General features: G+C 35.6%; 1 protein-coding gene across 2 annotated transcripts in view; it reads right to left on the reverse strand.

The window, feature by feature from the left end:
* The window catches only part of GOLM2 (golgi membrane protein 2), a 102,026-nt gene that overhangs the window by 54,254 nt on the left and 28,278 nt on the right, over positions 1–19,494 (reverse strand). For both annotated transcript variants that reach the window (XM_047766487.1, XM_047766488.1), the window contains exons 2-6: positions 17,336–17,390; positions 12,067–12,169; positions 9,737–9,827; positions 5,565–5,709; positions 5,187–5,267 (exon numbers count right to left, since the gene is read on the reverse strand). In XM_047766487.1, coding sequence (XP_047622443.1) covers positions 5,187–5,267; positions 5,565–5,709; positions 9,737–9,827; positions 12,067–12,169; positions 17,336–17,390 — 475 coding nt within the window. The remainder of the gene's footprint in view (positions 1–5,186; positions 5,268–5,564; positions 5,710–9,736; positions 9,828–12,066; positions 12,170–17,335; positions 17,391–19,494) is intronic.

Raw genomic sequence — 19,494 nt, forward strand, 5'->3', positions numbered from 1 at the left:
TTTTCAAAGCAAAGCACCAATAGTTAAAAGAGGTTCAAAAATTACCCAGAGGACCTCTGGTTTTGCTTCTGCACATAAAGAGCTTAGAGGTTGCCACTCTGTCCTAACAAGAAAAAAGCTAAACAGGCAGAAAAACCAACAACTCTTCTTGGGTGCATAAGAGAGAGGAAGACACAGGACAAACTCTTACCACGACTGGAGAGACAGTCAAATACAGGGAGTCTTTGCTTATAGGAGAGACTAATGAACAGAAATTGCCACAGGAACCAATGCCAGGGAAGGAAAACCTGAACTGTAACAGATTAACTGCCAGAGGTTCAGTATGGACAACTTGGAGTTAAAAACTCCAAGGGAACCTGGTCACAGGTAGGACTCCCACAATACTGTGAGATTTATCTCTGGGAGCTCAACTAGGTTCCCATGGTAAATACTGGACAAAAATCCCCTCAGGCAGGGGGAGGGCAAAAGGAACCATTTAAAAATACACGAAGGCACTCTGTTTTTCTTAATAAGATCTGCCCTCTGCAGAAACTAGTTAAACAGAGCCTAACTCTGCTAGGGTATTATCAGAGTCTAAGCGAGCTGGGGAAGGGAAATATCCAACTATACCTCACTCCAGCCATCCTGTCCCACCTAAGGGGGGAGAGGAGAAAAACTGGGAAACACTTATGAAGTTCACAGTACAGAGGCACAGACACACTAAAAGACTGATATCTAGTCATAGGACTATAGAATGCTTCCCCCACCCCAACTCACCACCACATTACTTAAGATCCATTTACAACAGTTGCTTTTTGTATATCATGTCAAGGTATCAATAAAAAATTGCAAGACACACTGAAAGGCAAAAAAAAAAAAAAAGGCAATTTAAAAACAGAGAGTTTTAAAACCAGACATGGTAGAAATGTTGAAATTACCAGACCAGGAATTTAAAATAACTATGATTAATATGCTAAGGACTCTAATGGATAAGGTAGACAGCATGCAAGAACACACAGGTAATATTTAAGCACAGAGATAAAAATCCTATAAAGAACCACAAAGAAATACTAGAGGTCAAAAACACTGTAAAAGAAATGAAGAATGCCTTTAATGAGCTTATTAGTAGACTGGACAAGGCCGAGGAAAAGCAATTTGAGCTAAAGGATATATCAATAGAATCTTCAAAAACTAAAAAGCAAAGAGGACAAAGACAGGAAAAAAAATGGAACTGAATACCTAAGACAAGTATAAAAGGTGTGAGAAATGCATAATGACAATACCAGAAGGAGAAAAAAGAGAGAAAAGAACAGAAGAAATATGTGAAATAACAAGGACCCAGAATTTCCCCAAATTAATGTCGAACACCAAACCACAGATCTAGGAAGCTCAGGGAACACCAAGTAGGATAAATTCAAAAACAAACAAAACAAAACTATTTTTTCACAGCATATCATTTTCAAATTACAGAAAATCAAAGATAAAGAAAAATTAATCCACTTGTATACTGTTTGTAGGAATGTCATCAATGGGTGCAGCCACTGTGGAAAAAAGTATGGAGGTTTCTCACAAAACTAAAAATAGAACTACCATATGACCTAGCAATTTCACTCCTGGGTGAATATTTAAAAAAGAAAAAATGAAAACACTGATTTGAAAAGATACATGTACCCAGTGTTTATACCATAGCACCATTATTTAAATAGCCAAGATATAGAAGCAACCTATGTGTCCATCAACAGAAGAATGTATAAAGAAGATGTGGTGTATACACACACATACACACAAACACACACACACAGAAATATTACTCGGCCAGAAAAAAGAATGAAACTTTGCCATTTTGGCAACATGGGTGGACTTGGAGGGCATTATGCTAAGTAAAATAAGTCAGAGAAAGGCAAATATTGAATGACATCACTTATATGAGGAATCTAAAAAATACAACAAACTAGTGAATAAAACAAAAAATACGTAGACTCAGATATAGGGGACAAACTAGTGGTTATCTAGGGAGAAGGAAGGGGAAGAGGGCAGTATAAGGAGGGCAATATAAATGTAAGGGGAAAAAAGGGGGTAATTATGGGATTATATGAAATTACGTGTGTGAAAGTTTTAATTTTTAAATTTTTTTTAAATTTTTTGTCTTTTTAGGGTAGCACCTGTGGCATATGGAGGTTCCCATGCTAGGGGTTGAATCAGAGCTGTAGCCACTGCTACAACAATGCCAGATCTGAGCTGTGTCTGCAACCTACACCACAGCTCACGGCAATGCCAGATCCTTAATCCACTGAGTGAGGCCAGGGATCAAACCTGCGTCCTCGTGGATGCTAGCTAAATTCGTTACCACTGAGCCACAATGGGAACTCCTGAAATTTTTTAAAACTGTAAAGCACTATACAATTTAACAAATTTTTCATTCAATTAAATAAAAGTAAGCACAACATAAAGCGATTAATCAATCCAAAATTCAGTGAGTCTAGGACTAGAGTAAGGACTGCAAAAATTCAGAAAAATACATGATCTTGATCTCAACATTTCTTTAAATTATTATCTACGTTAATGGTTCTAAAAGTTTAGCAAAACATCAAAATTACCTGGAGAGCTTATTAAAACACGGACGACTACATTTTAAAATAATTTCTCATGCAGTAGGTCTGGAATGGAACCTAAGAATTTGCATTTCTAACATTAGCTCCTGGGTAATGCTAATACCGCTGGTCCAGGAACCACACTGTATGAATCAATGGATTACTTCATTGCCTTACAAACAAAACATGCTCATCCTCACTCCTTTTTTTTTTTTTTTTTTGCTTTTTAGGGCTGCACCTGCAACATATGGAAGTTCCCACCTAGGGGTCAAATCAGAGCTACAACTGCCAGCCTACATCACAGCCACAGCAATGCAAGATCCAAGCCACATCTGCAACCTATACCACAGCTCACGGCAATGCCAGATACCCAACCCACTGAGCGAGGCCAGAGTTCAAACCCACATCTTCATGGATACTAGTCAGATTCATTTCTGCTGAGCCACAATGGGAACTCCCCTCACTCCTTATTTTTAAACTCATATCCTTGCTCTTGTCCAGACCTTTAAGGGAATATATGGTAAATTGGAAACTCAAAAGAATATAAGTATGAAAGAACTTGAGAAGGTTATAAAACTATACAAATGAAAGGACTAATGATTCATTCATTTGGACCTCAGACACTCACAAATTTCAGCCATATACAATGAGCTATAACCACAGAAGTAATCATGGAGATTGAAAAGGAATAAAAACACCTAAGAAGAACCAAAGATGTGTTATTACTTCCTATTTTCTCCATCATAATAAACTGGATTTGGCAGGGAAGGGTATCTATGACAGCCAAGAAACATAGAAATGGCAAGAAAAACAGAGGTACGAAAAAAAACAAACAATGGGATTAGGATAGCAGCAGTGATACAGGCTAAGTGGAAATGGATAAGAGCATGTCTGTCTTCATTTCTTAATGAAGAAAATAGCTATATACTGAACAGAAGTGGTCATAAAAGAATAAAAAGAAAAAATAATGAGTAACTGATTAACTGAAAAGACAAGCCATGTTCTAAAACCCACATGAGGGTATTATTCTGCCATATTAAAGCATTATCAACAACACAGCAATCTAGGAACATTTAGTCTGAAAGAAATAAGCCATATACACTTTAAGTAAAAAACAGCTCCAACACACCATAACTTCAAGGAGAAATAACTCTGAGTCATTAAGGCCAGGCACTATAAAATTCCCAGAGGAAAACATAGGCAGAACACTCTTTGACATAAATCACAGCAACATCTTGTTTGATCCATCTCCTAGAATAATGACAATAAAGACACAAACCAAAGGGACCTAATCAAACTCAAGATCTTCTGCAGAGCAAAGGAAACCATTAAAAAAACGAAAAGACAACCCACAGAATGGGAGAAAATCTTTGCCAAAGATGCAACAGACAAGGGCCTAATCTCCAAAATACACAACCAACTCATGCAACTCAACAAGAAAAAAAACAAACAACCCAAGAGAAAAATGGGCAGAAGACCTAAACAGACATTTCTCCAAAGACAACATACAGATGGCCAACAGTTGTAAGAAAAAATGCTCAATATCATTAATTATTAGAGAAATGCAAATCAAAACCATAATGAGGTACCACCTCACACCAGTTAGAATGGCCATCATTAACAAGTCACCAAAAACAAATGCTGGAAAAGGTGTAGAGAAAAAGGTACCCGCTTCCATTATTGGTGGGAATGTAAACTGGTACAACCACTATGGAAAACAGTCTGGAGGTACCTCAGGAAACTAAATATAGGGCTACCATATGATCCAGCAATTCCACTTCTGGGCATATATCTGGACAACACTTTCATTGAAAAAGATACATGCACTCCTATGTTCACAGCAGCACTATTTACAATAGCCAAGACATGGAAACAACCTAAATGTCCCTAATCAGATGAATGGATTAAGAAGAAGTGGTACATATATACAATGGAATATTACTAAGCCATAAAAAGACGAACTAATGCCATTTGCAGCAACATGGTTAGATCTAGAGACTCTCATCCTAAGTGAAGTAAGCCAGAAAGAAAAAGACAAATACCATTTGATATCACTTATTTGTGGAATTTAAAATATGGAACAGATGATCCTATCTAAAAATAACAAACAAATGAACAAAAAACACTAACAGATCATGTCAGAGAAGAGCAGACTTGGGGTTGGGGGCGGGGGAAGGGGAGGGAGTGGGATGGATAGGCATTTTGGGAGTTTGGGAGATGCACACTGTTGTATTTGGAATAGATGGGCAATGGAATCCTACTGTACAGCACAGGGAAATGTGTGTGATTGGGTCTCTTTGTTGTACAACAGACCCTGATGAAACATTGTAAATCAACTACACTTTAATAATAAAAATAAAAAAATAACTGAGTCATCAAGAAAGAATTCAAATAAGATTGACTCTTAAGGCAAAAAACAAGTACTTTACATATTTTAGCAAAATTTTTCATAAAAATTATATCCAAAACAAGTCCTGGCAATTAATAGGTAATTAGCTAGAAATACTGATCATCCACATAACTGTGATTTTGCTCAGTTGTTACTCAAAAAAGAATAGACTCACATGAAAAATAATATGATCACTTTAGTTAAATATTCTAATAACTTTTACTTACCAGTGGGCAGATCTTCAGCTTTTGCAACATCATTTTCTTCTATTTCAGGCATTCCTGCATCACCACCTCCTTTGATTTGTTCTGCCCAAGTGACAAAAAATATAATTCTATATTTTTCCTTACATAAATTGAAAATATTTTGAAGGAACATAATCAGTCTTTAAAGCAATAAGCTACACCAACTGAATAGCTTTGCATCTTGGTTTGGACATAGTTGTAACTCTAAAACAACTTAGTATTTGGATCCAAATTTGAAACAATACACACAACTTAGTCATAACTGAACTAAAATCAAACAATAATCTCTATGACTGAAAATGTTCACTTCAAAATGAGAAGAAAAGTGAATATGCTATTAATATAAAATCATAGTAATACCTTTCCCATGTGGATTGTGATTGCTTGAGGGTTCTTCATTCTTGTCTGCAGCATTCTCCTCTACTTTTGGGATGTTTCTAGGCACTGCATGATTGTTTATATCCAATTCATTTCTATTTTTTGATTCAAACTTGTGGGTCTCTTGCTGTTAGATAAAAATTTGGTAACAGTAAGTATTTTTCAGTTCAAAATATGAAACTTTAACACAACTTTTAATCAAATATTCTCCAAGAGTTCATTTTTTTGGAAATATATACCATGGGTCCAAATTTCAAACACTTGGAGATGTGGGATATAACATTACTTTCTTTTCAGTTTTTATACCTCATATAAAGTCAAAGAATAAGTAACATTTTAAAAATTCCCTAATTATAATAAATGCCCTAAAATGTTTGGCAGAGGTAATTCTTTTTCTCTTTGGCTATGCTGAGGGAGTGATTGTGCAAGAAGACAGTCTTGGGGAGCACTCTACTGTTGGGCATTATCCTAGGTGCTACTGGTTGGGTGGGTTCTGTAAAGGCTATGTTGTAACCAAGCCAGGACAGCAGGCAGCAGAAGGTTGGCACACAGGTGCTCCCTCAAGTGTGACAGATGGCTACTGATATCGTCAGCTTTTTCCCCAAGCAGAAATAGCGAGGGTGGAAAAGAGGCAAACTTCTTCCCAGGTACACTGGCCACTCAAGCACAGGAAGGAATGGCAGAACCATACCATACACAAGCGCGTGCTCCCAGCAACTTGATTCAACTAATCATATCACCTCCTTGGAAACTTGAGCCTTCAGGTTTATGATTAGGCCTGACTCAATTCTTTGGGGGCCAGTTCTCTCTTTTATATTGGTTGAGCTGCCTCAGTGAAAAACTGGGAGGCAAGGAGTCAAGTACACATGCTTAGATTGCAGTTGCCATATTAGTATTTAATACATGTCTAAATGCTTTGTCAACTCCAAAGCTCTATGCAATGTAATTATTGGTAACCTAAAAAACAATAGTACTAAAAAATCTACAGGACATCTAGAAAAATAAGAGCCAAATTGTAAGAATTTTTCACAATGAAGAAGAAAAGATGCTTTGACAATCAGGTGTAGATATTCCAGTGTACTTGGCAGATAAAATCAACAACAAACATTTGCACAATATTTCACAGTTTATAAATTGTTTTCAAATCTATGCTCTAGTAAAGACAGATGAAAAGTTTGGGGAAAAACAAAATACAACTGTGACTTGAAGTTAAGTAGCTTGTCTAAGACTACAAAGCTACAAAATTGTGGAGAAGGAATTCAAACCACAGTCTTTTTCACTACCAGTTTTGGGGAACTTGGTAAGCTATAGCCAATGAATTGTTGATGAGTAAAACAATAAACTGAAATTTCTGAACATGTTTGCATGAAGGCCAAAGATGAGAAAACCCATGAGGCACAACCTGAGCAGCCATTCTGCATCTTTGTGCATCTTCACTAAAATGCTACATAATAAGACTACTTCCATAGTACTCCATTACTTCTTTTTTTATTAAAGTATAGTTGATTACAATGTTGTGCCAATTTCTGCTATACAGTTTTTTAAAATTTATTTTATTTTATGTTTTTTTTTTGGCTGTACCTGCAGCATGTCAAAGTTCCTGGACCAGGGACCAAACCTATGCTACAGCAGTAACCAGAGCCACAGCAGTGACAGTGCTATACCTGCTAAGCCACCAGGGAACTCCTCCACTGCTTTTTGACATGGATAAAACAAACAATACTAAACAAAACTTAAAAGTCAACAAACTACTAAATGAAAAATTTAGATTTACAAAAAAGTAATTACCCCTCACTCAATTTCTCTTAATGTTTTTAAGGCCATACCTGCAGCATATGGAAGTTCCTGGGCTAAGGGTCAAATCAGAGCTGCATCTGCAGGCCTACACCACAGCCACAGTAACACCAGATCTGAGCCACATCTGCAACCTATGCCACAACTTGGGGCAACGCCTGATCCTTAACCCACTGAACAAGGTCAGGGATCAAATGGCATCCTTATAGATACTAAGTTGAGTTCTTCATCTGCTAAGCCATAATGGGAACTCCTCTCTTAATGTTAACAATCATATAGCTTGGTACATTTGCAAAATTAAGAAATTCAAAATTAGTATATTATTAACTAAACTCCAGACTTTATTTAGAACTCACCACTTTTTCCATTAAGTCCTTTTTCTGTTCCAAGATCCAATCAAGGATACTACATTGCATTTTTTTTAATTTAAAAACTTTTTTTTTAACTACACTGCATTTAAGTCCTCACGTCTTCTTAGTTACCTCTGGTCTATAACAATTTCTCTTCCTTTGTATGATGAAAGAAGTATGCAAATGAGTAAGGCTGTGTTCTAATAAAATTGTATTTCTAGACACTAAAATGTGAATTTCTCATAATTTTCCCACATCATAAAATATTCTTTTAATTTTTCAACCATTTTAAAATGTAATAGCCATTTTTTGTTCACGGGCAGTATGAAAACAGGCAGGAAGTTGGATTTAGTTTGCTTACCCCTTCCCCAGAGTAATTTCTAAGACAGGCACGTGCTTGGTTTAAAAAAAAAAAAAAGCCCTGAACACAACTTATGCTTTTTTTATACAGTTTACAATGGGTCTGCTCTTATGAAAAACAACTCTATATGTGTGAATGGGTCACTTTTCTGTACAGCAGAAATTTAAGGAACATTGTAAATCAACTGTACTTTAATAAAATAATTTTAAAAAAGAAAAACAACTCAAATTCCATAAAATCAACTAGTTACAGCAGCTGAAGAACAGGGAATGAGGATGAGGCATAGAATTAGGCAGCCAGGGTGTCACCCAAGAAAGGAGAATTCTCTTAAGCATCTCTATTCCTCCCCAGCTTGTTACATTTAAGGCGGGATAAGGGCAAAGAAGAACTAGAGAGGATGTTAGTAATTAATAATATAAAGACAGCCTAGTATAGGTGAAAAGAAAGAGAGATCTACACTTGCCAGGAAAAAGGGAAAAGCTCATATATGTATTTTTTGGGAGAAGAGAGCAAATTTATCCCATTATTTATATACTGGGCTTGTAATAACATAATGGCAACAGCAAGCCTCTCTTCCTCTTCCTTTTTGTGTTCTACTATGCTCCTCTAACCATCCAGTAGTATTTCAATAACACCTTCCAGCTGCCCTCAAGGCCACTATAAAAGCTCACTCAGGCCTGCCATCTTCCAGCAACCTACCCCCATGTCTTTTCAAGGTAGACTGCAGATAGGCAGTCCACTTGAACCCACTTTGTAAAATCAAAAAATTATTGCTCTCAATGTCATGACACAAAAGAGTGAAAATGCTGAGAATGAAAATCTGGTTTCCTTAACTCCTAGTCCTTTAGGTGAGATGCTACCAAATCCGAAGATGAATACTTTTCACTATTCAATCTCTCTTCACTTTAAATCACAAGACTTTATAAAAACCACAGCTAGTCATATGAAAGTACAGGATGTAAAAAAAAAAAAAAATCAATGTTCTAAGGACTAGTAAACTTCAGACAAATTTCCTCCACTACCAGCAGGAACTTCATAATATATATCAAGTGGAAATGTATGAACTAATAAAAGAATGTGCCACCCTTTAAAACATGAACCAAAATAGTGTCTAAGGTTTCATTTTTGTGTTTCAAGAATGGAATTCAGAATAACAAAGAACGATAATTAAGAGTTTCTCAATATTTTTTTCTATTTCTTAAAAGCATAAAATAGGAAGTAATTGAATTTTCAGTAAAATGGTATCCATTTTAAATCTGAGAAATAAATGGCAAAAATTATTACTTTTTTTGGCTACATCAGTGGCATGTGGAAGTTTTGGGGCCAGGGATCAAATCTGTGCCACAGAAGCAACCAGAGCCACTGCAGTGACAACCCTGGATACTTAACCTGCTGAGCCACATGGGAACTCCCAAAATTTATTTTTAAAAGTCAGATAAAAGATATTTAGCTTAAAATTATTTTTAAGAGTTGAAGTTATATGTTTGCTAATGTTTAATTTACTTGGCAGTGCTGTAAGCCATTTTTAGAATTAGGCAGGCCAAATACTTAAAAATATAATGTTTTATGATAAAAATACAAAATTTAACTTGTAAATTGTAAGATTTATAATAAGAACATATTTTGATTTAAGTATTTTTAAAATTTACCTTTTGTTCCTGCAAAAACTGGTCTGCTAATTTTTTAATATTTTCTTCATGCTGAGCTCTTAATTCCTTGATCTGTTGTCCACACTGAAAACTAAGTTACAAAGTCATTCTTTTAGACTATATTATCTTGGATTGGTTCTCAAAGTTGTCTAGAAGTTGAAACACACATTTATAAAGATAAAGCATTCAGTTAGCAGGAGAGTTGGTAGGGAGAACAAAAAGCAGAAATAAAAATAGCTCATAGTCAAAATTCTTAAAAATATCTGAGTCTTTAATAGAGGATAAAAATGTTGATACAGCTAATCAAAAAAACAAATTAGAAAGATGAAAATTTATTTTTATAAATTACATTCATATAGAAAAACATCAAAGACAATTTCAATCACAGAACAGTAAAACATCTCAGAAGAGAAAACTGTGAACCAATATACAGTAATGGATAAGAAAAGCTAGAGAATTATGAGAGTTGATAAGTGGCAGCAGATGATTCATCAAATAATTAGTACTTTAAATACAATAATAAAAGACTAAACCATAAGGAGAGCAAGAATACAAGAAACTAATAAATAAGACAGAATGGAGGCAACAAGAGAAAAAGTAAAGGAACATCAGACAAAGATTATGAATTTCTACTGGACAAGCAGTCAGAGGATACAAACAGGTCATTCATGCAAAAAGAAACAATAAATATATAGAAAAACATTACCTTCTTCCATTTAAAATGTAAATTAAACTTCCTATATGTATATATAGTACTATCTTATTCCTATACTAGCAAAATTTAGTTAGAATTATAAAAGCTAATGTTGGCGGGGCTACAAAGAAACATTTTCGTTATAAATTCACATAGTCATTTAGAAAGCAATCTTTCATATATGTGATAAGAGTAACAAAATCAATAACACACTCTGTCTCAGAAATTTTCTATTTGAGAATATACACCAGCGAAATAACATAAGAAGGAGAAAATCATTTTTGCACAAAGATTTTCACAGCTGATAGTCATAACAGTGAGAAAAGAAAAACTTCTACAATGGTCCAGCAATTAGACTAAACAAGCTTTGGTACACTAACGTGCTCGAATAATATATTAACCTCTAGGTATGTCAATCTTTAACCTTAAAGATATATGGAAAATTACTGAATACTGTTAGGTTAAAATACATATATGTGAACATAAGCATATTGATAACCTACATGAGTAAGAAGTCAGAAGTGGATAAACAATGCTTTAAAATACAGGGAGTTCCCGTTGTGGCTCAGAGGAAACAAACCTGACTAGGATCCATGAGGATGCAGGTTTGATCCCTGGCCTCGATCAGTGGGTTAAGGATCCAATGTTGCCGTGAGCTGTGGTGCAAGTTGCAGATGCAACTAGGATCTAGTGTTGCTGTGGCTGTGGTGTAGGCAGGCAGCTGCAGTTCCAATTTGACCCCTAGCCTGGGAACCTCCATATGCCTCAGGTGCAGCCCTAAAAATAAAATACAATACAGTAAATCCTCCTAATTTGGGGGAGGGGGGGTGCAAACTTAAAAAATAGTGTAAACTGATTCAGGATATAATAAAGCCTTTTAAAGAGTGATTGCTAGAAAGGACCCTCAGAGGTTCCCAACCTTATCACCAACAGTGTAGATGTGTAAGCAAGGGGACTGAAGTGCAGAGGAGAAAGAGCTGGCGTTTAGTCCCTTAGCTATTCTGGGGACATCTCCCAGTGCTAGCTTAATCTTCTGGATGACCCTCAAAAAGGACCACAGAATCTTGGAGTTCCCGTCATGGCACAGTGAAAACAAATCTGAGTATGAAACATGAGGTTGTTGGTTCGGTCCCTGGCCTCACTCAGTGGGTTAAGGATCCGGCGTTGCCATGAGCTGTGGTGTAGGTCACAGATGCGGCTCAGATCTGGCATTGCTGTGGCTCTGGCGTAGGCTGGCAGATATAGCTTCAATTAGACCCCTAGCCTGGGAACCTTCATGTACACAAGGTGTGGCCCTAAAAAGACAAAAGAAAAAAAAAAAAAAAGAACCATAGAATCTTCTTCAGTCTTTGCCCTATCTAAACCAATAAAAATCAAGCCTTGAAAGATTTTCTGTCTCAGAATGAATTCTACTACAGGGTAGATTTAACATGGCTTGTAAGAGCTATTTTCATGTTGTTCAACCTATCTAAATAAAAGAGAATGGATTTCAACAAGGCATAAAGATAACAGAAAAGGAATTTAAAAGACCTAGTAAAATGAAAGAAAAACAGAAGACAGGAAGGAAGAAACAAACTGTCTGAAAGTTGAATAAATATTTAAGATTCATAAACATTTGTTACATGTAGAATCTTACCTCTCATATTCTAATCTCTTCACAAGGTAAGTATTGTTTTTCCTATAGTCCTGAAGCTGGTCTTCCTGTCGAAGAAACTCCTGGCGAAGCTCAGCAAGTTGCTCTATCCACAGAAGGTAAGAACCAAAGGAATAAAGTTTACTTAGTTTAATGCTTCCTATTGATAAGGTATGGGATTTTTCAAAATTATATACAGTCCTCAGTTTCTTTACTCATACTCTCAGGGAGTTAAGTTATACAATTAGTATCACATTGAACAGCGTTTTTTAACACATGCATGGACAATAAAATTTGTTTTTTAAAAAAGAGCCTCAGTGGCTTTCACATTAATCAGAAATACTTTAAAAATTCTCTTTAAACCTCTTTAAAACTCTCTGCTTCATAAAAGTAGGGGAAAAATAATATTTTTTTAGATGTGTTGGCTATGGGGACAGAATTCAATTCATTTTATTTTTTTTAAATTATTTTATTATTATTACTTTTTTGTCTTTTTGCTATTTCTAGGGCCACTCCCATGTGGCATATGGAGGTTCCCAGGCTAGGGGTCCAATCGGAGCTGTAGCTGCCGGCCTACGCCAGAGCCACAGCAACGCGGAATCCGAGCCGCGTCTGTAACCTATACCACAGCTCACAGCAACGCCAGATCCTTAACCCACTGAGCAAGGGCAGGGACCGAACCCGCACCCTCATGGTTCCTAGTGGGATTCGTTAACCACTGCGCCACGACGGGAACTCCCAATTCATTTTAAAATCACGTTTGATTCCCAACTCAGGTACCAATCACTTCTGATCTCATTTCTAGTTCTGCTACTGAAGCTAGGTCCACATATATCAAAATTCCATTTTCAAAGCTTATAATCTCTGGACTACAGCTAAAAGTTTTAGTTGTAATGAATAACAGGAAATTCCCAGCTGGATAGTAAATTAAAAGCTGGGCCAAATGTTCTTTAGTGAGCTTTAATCCATAATCACTGGCCCCACATTTTCCAGAGTCAGTCCCTCTTCATCTCACCCTATAAATATAAGAGAAATTCAGCCAAAGAATAGAAACGTCAGTTTCTTGGACAGAGGATTAAAAATCAGCCAACAACCTTAGCAGTTAAGCAAAAGTAGTTAAGAAAGTCTTAATTTTTATAAATGGGAACGGAGGTCTATTCTGTATAAGCAACATTTACTTACTAAGACTAAAATATAATATCTAACCACAATGTACCAATATTATCACTATAACGTCTACTTTTCATGGAAGGCTTACAGAATTTGTCTTATTATTTTAAAAATACTCTAAAAATGCTTGTGATGTAAATTTTTAAAAAGCAGATATAAACATATATTTATAGCATAAATATATCCACATGAAAAAACAGACTGATATAAAAATATGTCAAAATTCTATCTATGATTATGTCTCGTGGTAGGATCCTGAACATATTTTTTGCTACACTTTCTTAATTTTATTGTGGAATCATAACTATGTTAATGACAAATAAAAATTGTGAAGTCACATGAATGTTCACTGAGGCGTATAAATAAAAAGTAGCATAATTATAGCTATTGTACAGTATTAATAATCAAATATGAAAAATAAATGATTTATATAGAATGCATATAATTAATAATTATGCTTGCCTAGTCAAGCCATTTTTACTATTATTTTTATTTTAATTGATATATAACATTGTATAAGTTTAAGGTATACAACATGTTGCTTTGATTCACTTATGTACTGTGAAATGACTGCCATCACAGCATTAGCGAGCACTTCTACCATCTCATATAATTACCAATTTTTTTGCAGTGAAAACATTTAAGATCTACTCTCTTAGCAACTTTCAAATACATAATACAGTATTGTTAACTATAATCACCATGTTATATATTAAGATCACCAAAATTTATTCATCTTATAACTAACAGTTTGTACTCTTTTATACCCAGTATCTCATTTTCCACACATACCCCTGCCCGTGGTAACCACCATTCTACTCTATTTAGTCAAGTCACATTTTAAGTTTCTCCTCTTACTGTATTAATTCTCCAAGACATAAATATGACTGATGTCTGTAATTTTTCACTCATTACCCCCCACCCTAGATAAAAGTAAGAAATCTGAGGCCAGGTTTCCCTGAATAACATATTCAGCTTGTTACCTGATCCCTGGTCCCATCTACTAAGAAATAGAGGGTTGGAGGATGTTGATTCTACAAAGAAAATGAGATACCAGAAGGAGGCAGTGACATAAGGCCTTGTCATTTACAGACAGCCAGTTCTGTGAAACTGTACTCAGGCAGCAAAGATTCTAGAACTGAAAAGTTACTACAATTAAAAAATTAACCGTAAGAAAAGGAGTTCCCATTGTGGCTCAGGGGTAAACAAACACAACTAGTACCCATACAGACATGGGCTCAATCTCTGGCTTCGCTCAGTAGGTTAAGGATCTGGAGTTGCCATGAGCTGTGATGTAGGTCACAGACAGGCGAGGATCTGACATTTCTGTGGCTGTGGCATAGGCTGGCAGCTGTAGCTCCGATTTGACTCCTAGCCTGGGAATTTCTATATACTGCTGGTGTGGCCATAAAAAAAAAAAAAAAAATCAAATCATCACTACCTACAAGCTACTAGGGAATGGACCTCAATTGATAATCTTTAGGACTCATTCAGGTTTCTATTTCCTACACAGTAAACTAACTGAAGCCGCTAAGTTTACCTTCAAGATGAACCTGAGGCTTAGTGTGACTCTGAGATTTGTGTTGGCTTCTCTGCCTCACTACAAAGCTTCTCACTAACAATGTTTGAGATATCTTTATCAGGAAATAAAGTTTCAATTTTTAATTTTTTTTAGGGCTACACCCACAGCATATGGAGGTTCCCAGGCTAGGGGTCCAATCGGAGCTGTAGCTGCTGGCCTATGCCACAGCCACACAGGATCCGAGCCATGTCTGTGACCTACACCACAGCTCACAGCAACACTGGATCTTTAACCCACTGAGCAAGGCCAGGGATCAAACCTGCAGCGTCATGGATGCTAGTCAGATTTGTTAACTGCTGAGCCATGAATGAACTCCAAGTTTTCATTTTTAAATAGAGATAAAAGATTTAAAATTCAATTGACAAAAACGTAAGATATCAGTATGAGTGAGTTCCAGTCCATGTAAAATATAGATTCTAAGCTATTTGAATCCAGGAAAAGGCAGGGAGCCAAAAGATGCTTTGAGTGGGTCAAAACAAAGACTTGAAAGGGGAAAAGTAAACAGATCAAGAAGCCAAACTAAACAGACAAAATTTTCCTGTATCACAATTTTACTTTCAACTGATTGCCATGTATTTCAACACAGCAGGAATCTCTGAGCAACTTAATTTGAGAGCAGGTTCCAGGTGAATTGTGCAGGGTAGTCTAGCTCTGACAGTAATACCAGGGGCACGCTAGAGAAGGACATAGCCATAATCCTTCAATGTAACTTCAAAAGATTGGGATGTGGGTAAGAAAGGGGGTTGACAAGTATGAGCTTTTAAAGCAAAAAAAAAAAAAATTTCTTGAAAATTTTGATTTCAAATTTTCTTTCAGTAATAGGCATAAAAATAAGGTAAGCTATTCAAAACAAATCCGTGTATACTAGAATGTTTATTTACTTTCTCATTAAATTAACATCAACTCCCAATTCAAGAAAATATTAACTACTATAAGGGTCTTAAAAGGACCTTGATGTGTATTAATTCTATTATATCCAATATTAATTTCAATGAAAATAGCCAAATATTGGGCAGGGGGAGGTTGTCAACTTGTCAAGAGGTTTGTTTCAGTAGAAATAGTTTCTGAGGTATAAAAGTCACATTAATTAAATTCAATCTCAATCTCTTCAGTAACTGCACTAAAACCAAAAGTTGCAGTTCTAAAGTTCAAATCAAAGCCTTTTTCTCTGCTAGAGTATCATACAAAATATCAAAACATCTCAAGATCTACTTCAACACACATAGTACAATAAAGATTTTTACTCAGTAATATAGGCTGTTATTTTCTCTGATATATGCTAGCAAAAGCTGCAGAACTCCATATTCAATTGATCTATTACTATTTATAAGAAGCATACTTTGATGACAATCAGAATCACTTGTAAAAACTGCAAGGTAGAAGCAGCACTGACAGTGCGCCATCTTCTGTGTCATCCTGTGTACTCCTGTGAGTCAAAAGAGTAGAAGAGGGACACAAATGCAACAAAAACAAACATGGCCACCAAGGAAGTGATTTTTTAACAGAAAATCAAAGCTGTTCTAAAACATAAATAGCAAAGAATTAGTAATTCCTATTTTGGGGTTATAACACACAAATACTACTACTTTCTAATGGTTTTGCTAGGCAGCTTAGGTTGGCTTATTCAAGAGGATGTTAAAAATACATTACCTAATTCTATCTAAAGAGGTTCAAAATGGTTATAAAGATGTATTTATGAAATTAGAGAGCATGTATTACCCACATATATAAACTCAGAGTCACTGCATGCAAAGTTTTAAAATATATAGCATCATAACCAAAGGCAGTGAGGGAGAAGAAGGACAGTCCTCAGACTCCCAAGGCCAGCGATAGTGTAAAGTAATGTAAGCAGAGCACAGAGCTTGTCCTCTTTACCTATTATTTTTCATAAAAGTTTTAGTTATTTCTTATCACTTCATCTAAGTGATCTATCTATCTATCTATCTATCTATCTATCTATCTATCTATCTATCTATCTATCTATCTATCTAATCTAGCTACCTACCTATCTAATCTATGTATCCATCCGTCCATCCCTTTCCCTCTTCTCTTCCCCTCTAGGTTTCTTCCTGGTTTCTGTTCCAGGTTTCTTTGTTCCCAGAGTATCCAGCGCATTAAGCTTAGAGGACCCGCCCAAAGCATCCCTAGACCGGAATGGATTATTTTAGCAGACTAGACACACTACAGAGGGATCATCCCTTACCTTTTCCCTAGAAATGTGATGGTCTCTGAAACTATATCTCAATTTTCTTTGAGGATTCTTTCAACATTCCATTATATGATCTGTCTACAGCACAAGACTAAAATGCAGACCTCAAATGTTAACTTGTATTTATATATACAAAGCAACATCAAAATTGTTTATTATATCTTAAGACAAAAGGACAAATGTTTTGCTATCAGAGGACCTTTGTTCAAATATTCTATTTCATTTAGCTATCTAACTTGAGGATTTCTTAATTCTTCAGAATTTTAGGCATTTAGTGACCTTTATTGTTAATCTGTAATTAAGTTGCTTACCTTTTAAATGACGTATGTCAGCCATCTGATATGATATGTTGTTCTGTAGTTTAACCTGAAAAAAAAAAGTTTTCATTTTACTCAAGAATATAGTTTTGCTCATATTTAGTTTTTTTGCTCATATTCACTTTGAGCTTGATCATAAATACAAAATAGAAATAAAAGTCTTTAAGTTATGTATACTACACCAGTTTCCAAAATGAATTAGAGATAAATTCTGATTCTGTAATACTCATTTTAAATTTGCACAAGAATGTTCATTTTACTTAAAATATAGTATAATAATTTTCAGGTTTAAAATTTTTAGTTGAATATTGCTTAATGCTGTTTTTTCAAAATCTTATCAGAATATTTTTAACTATATTAAGAATTGTTTGAATCAATTAATGTGAAATTAAAAATAATTATTGTTTATCAAGCTTGCACAGAATGACAGATACTACACAGGACACACTGTTGTAGTCACTGTCCTCTAGGAGCCAGTATACAAGAACACCAGGAACCTAAAAGAGTACCAAAACATGACTCAAATTAAGGCTTATCACTTAAGTTAAAAATTAAGGCCTTGGATAGCCAGGATGTCATATATAAAGAATTACTGTGTCTCAGTTCTTGCTTAAACAGTTCTCACCTAATTATAAAATGCAACTAAAATATCACTATAAACAGGTTCTCCTGTCAACCTCAAGAGTAACGTTACTTTGAAAGGCATAGACTGATTCATATTGATCAAAAGCAGCACCACGCGTACAAAAATAATTATGCTAAATACAACCTCAATCTCTAATGTAAAGATATTTTTAACTTTTCACCTTTAAATAATTATAGATTCATAGAAAACTGCAAAGATAGCACAGAGAAGTCCCATATACTCTTCACACAATTTCTCCCAATTGGTACATCTATTTTTTTTTAATTGAAGTATAGCTGATTTACAATGTTGTGTTAATTTTTGCTGCACAGCAAAGTGATTCAGTTATACACACACACATTCTTTTTTAAAATACTTTTCCATTATGGTTTATCATAGGATATTGAATATAGTTCCCCACGCTATACAGTAGGAACTTGTTGTTTATCCATTCTGTATTTAACAGTCTGCATCTGCTAACCCCAGCCTCCCACTATATCCCTCCCTCAACTCCCTTCCTTTTGGCAACTACACATCTGTTCTCTAGGTCCATGAGTCTGTTTCTGTTTCACAGATAGGTTCATTTGTGTCATATATTAGATTCCACATACAAATGATATGATATTTATCTTTCTCTTTCTGAATTACTTCATTTACTTTGATAATTTCTAGTTGCATGCATGTTGCTGCAAATGTTCATTATTTTGTTCTTTTTATGGCTAAGTCATATTCCCCAATGGGCACATCTTATGTAACTATAGAACAACATCAAAACCAGGAAACTGAGGAGTTCCCATCATGGTGCAGTGGTTAACAAATTCGACTAGGAACCATGAGGTTGCAGGTTCCATCCCTGGCCTTGCTCAGTGGGTTAAGGATTTGATGTTGCCGTGAGCTGTGGTGTAGGTCACAGATGCGGCTCAGATCCCGCATTGCTGTGGCTCTGGTGTAGGCCGGTGGCTACAGCTCTGATTCGACCCCTAGTCTGGGAACCTCCATATGCCGTGAGAGCAGCCCAAGAAATGGCAAAAAAAAAAACAGGAAACTGATATTGGTACAATGTGTGTGTATAGTTCTATGTCATTTTACTATATGCATAGATTCATGTAACCATCAAAAAAAAAAAAAAGATACAGAACTATTCCATCATCACAAATATCTCCCTCATGCTATCCTTTATAGTCAAACCTATCCTCCTTCCCCACTACTGCTGATCCCTGGTAACCACTAATTTGTTCTCCATCTCTGAAACGGTGTCGCTTCACGAATGTTATATATGGAATCATATAGCATATAACCTTTTGTGATTTTTCTTGTTAGTATAGTGCATAGTTGTATATATCAATAGTTCATTCCTTTTTACTGCTGAGTAGTATTCTGTGATATGAATGTGATATGAATGTTTAAGCATTTGACTACTACAGAATGTTTTGGTGGTTTCTAGCTTTTGACTATCATAGATATAGCTGCTATGAAAAAGTGTGTGCAGATTTTCACATGAACATTAGCTTTTATTTCTCCTGGATAA

Source organism: Phacochoerus africanus, chromosome 2 (assembly GCF_016906955.1).
Source record: "Phacochoerus africanus isolate WHEZ1 chromosome 2, ROS_Pafr_v1, whole genome shotgun sequence".
Classification (NCBI taxonomy): Eukaryota; Metazoa; Chordata; class Mammalia; order Artiodactyla; family Suidae; genus Phacochoerus; species Phacochoerus africanus.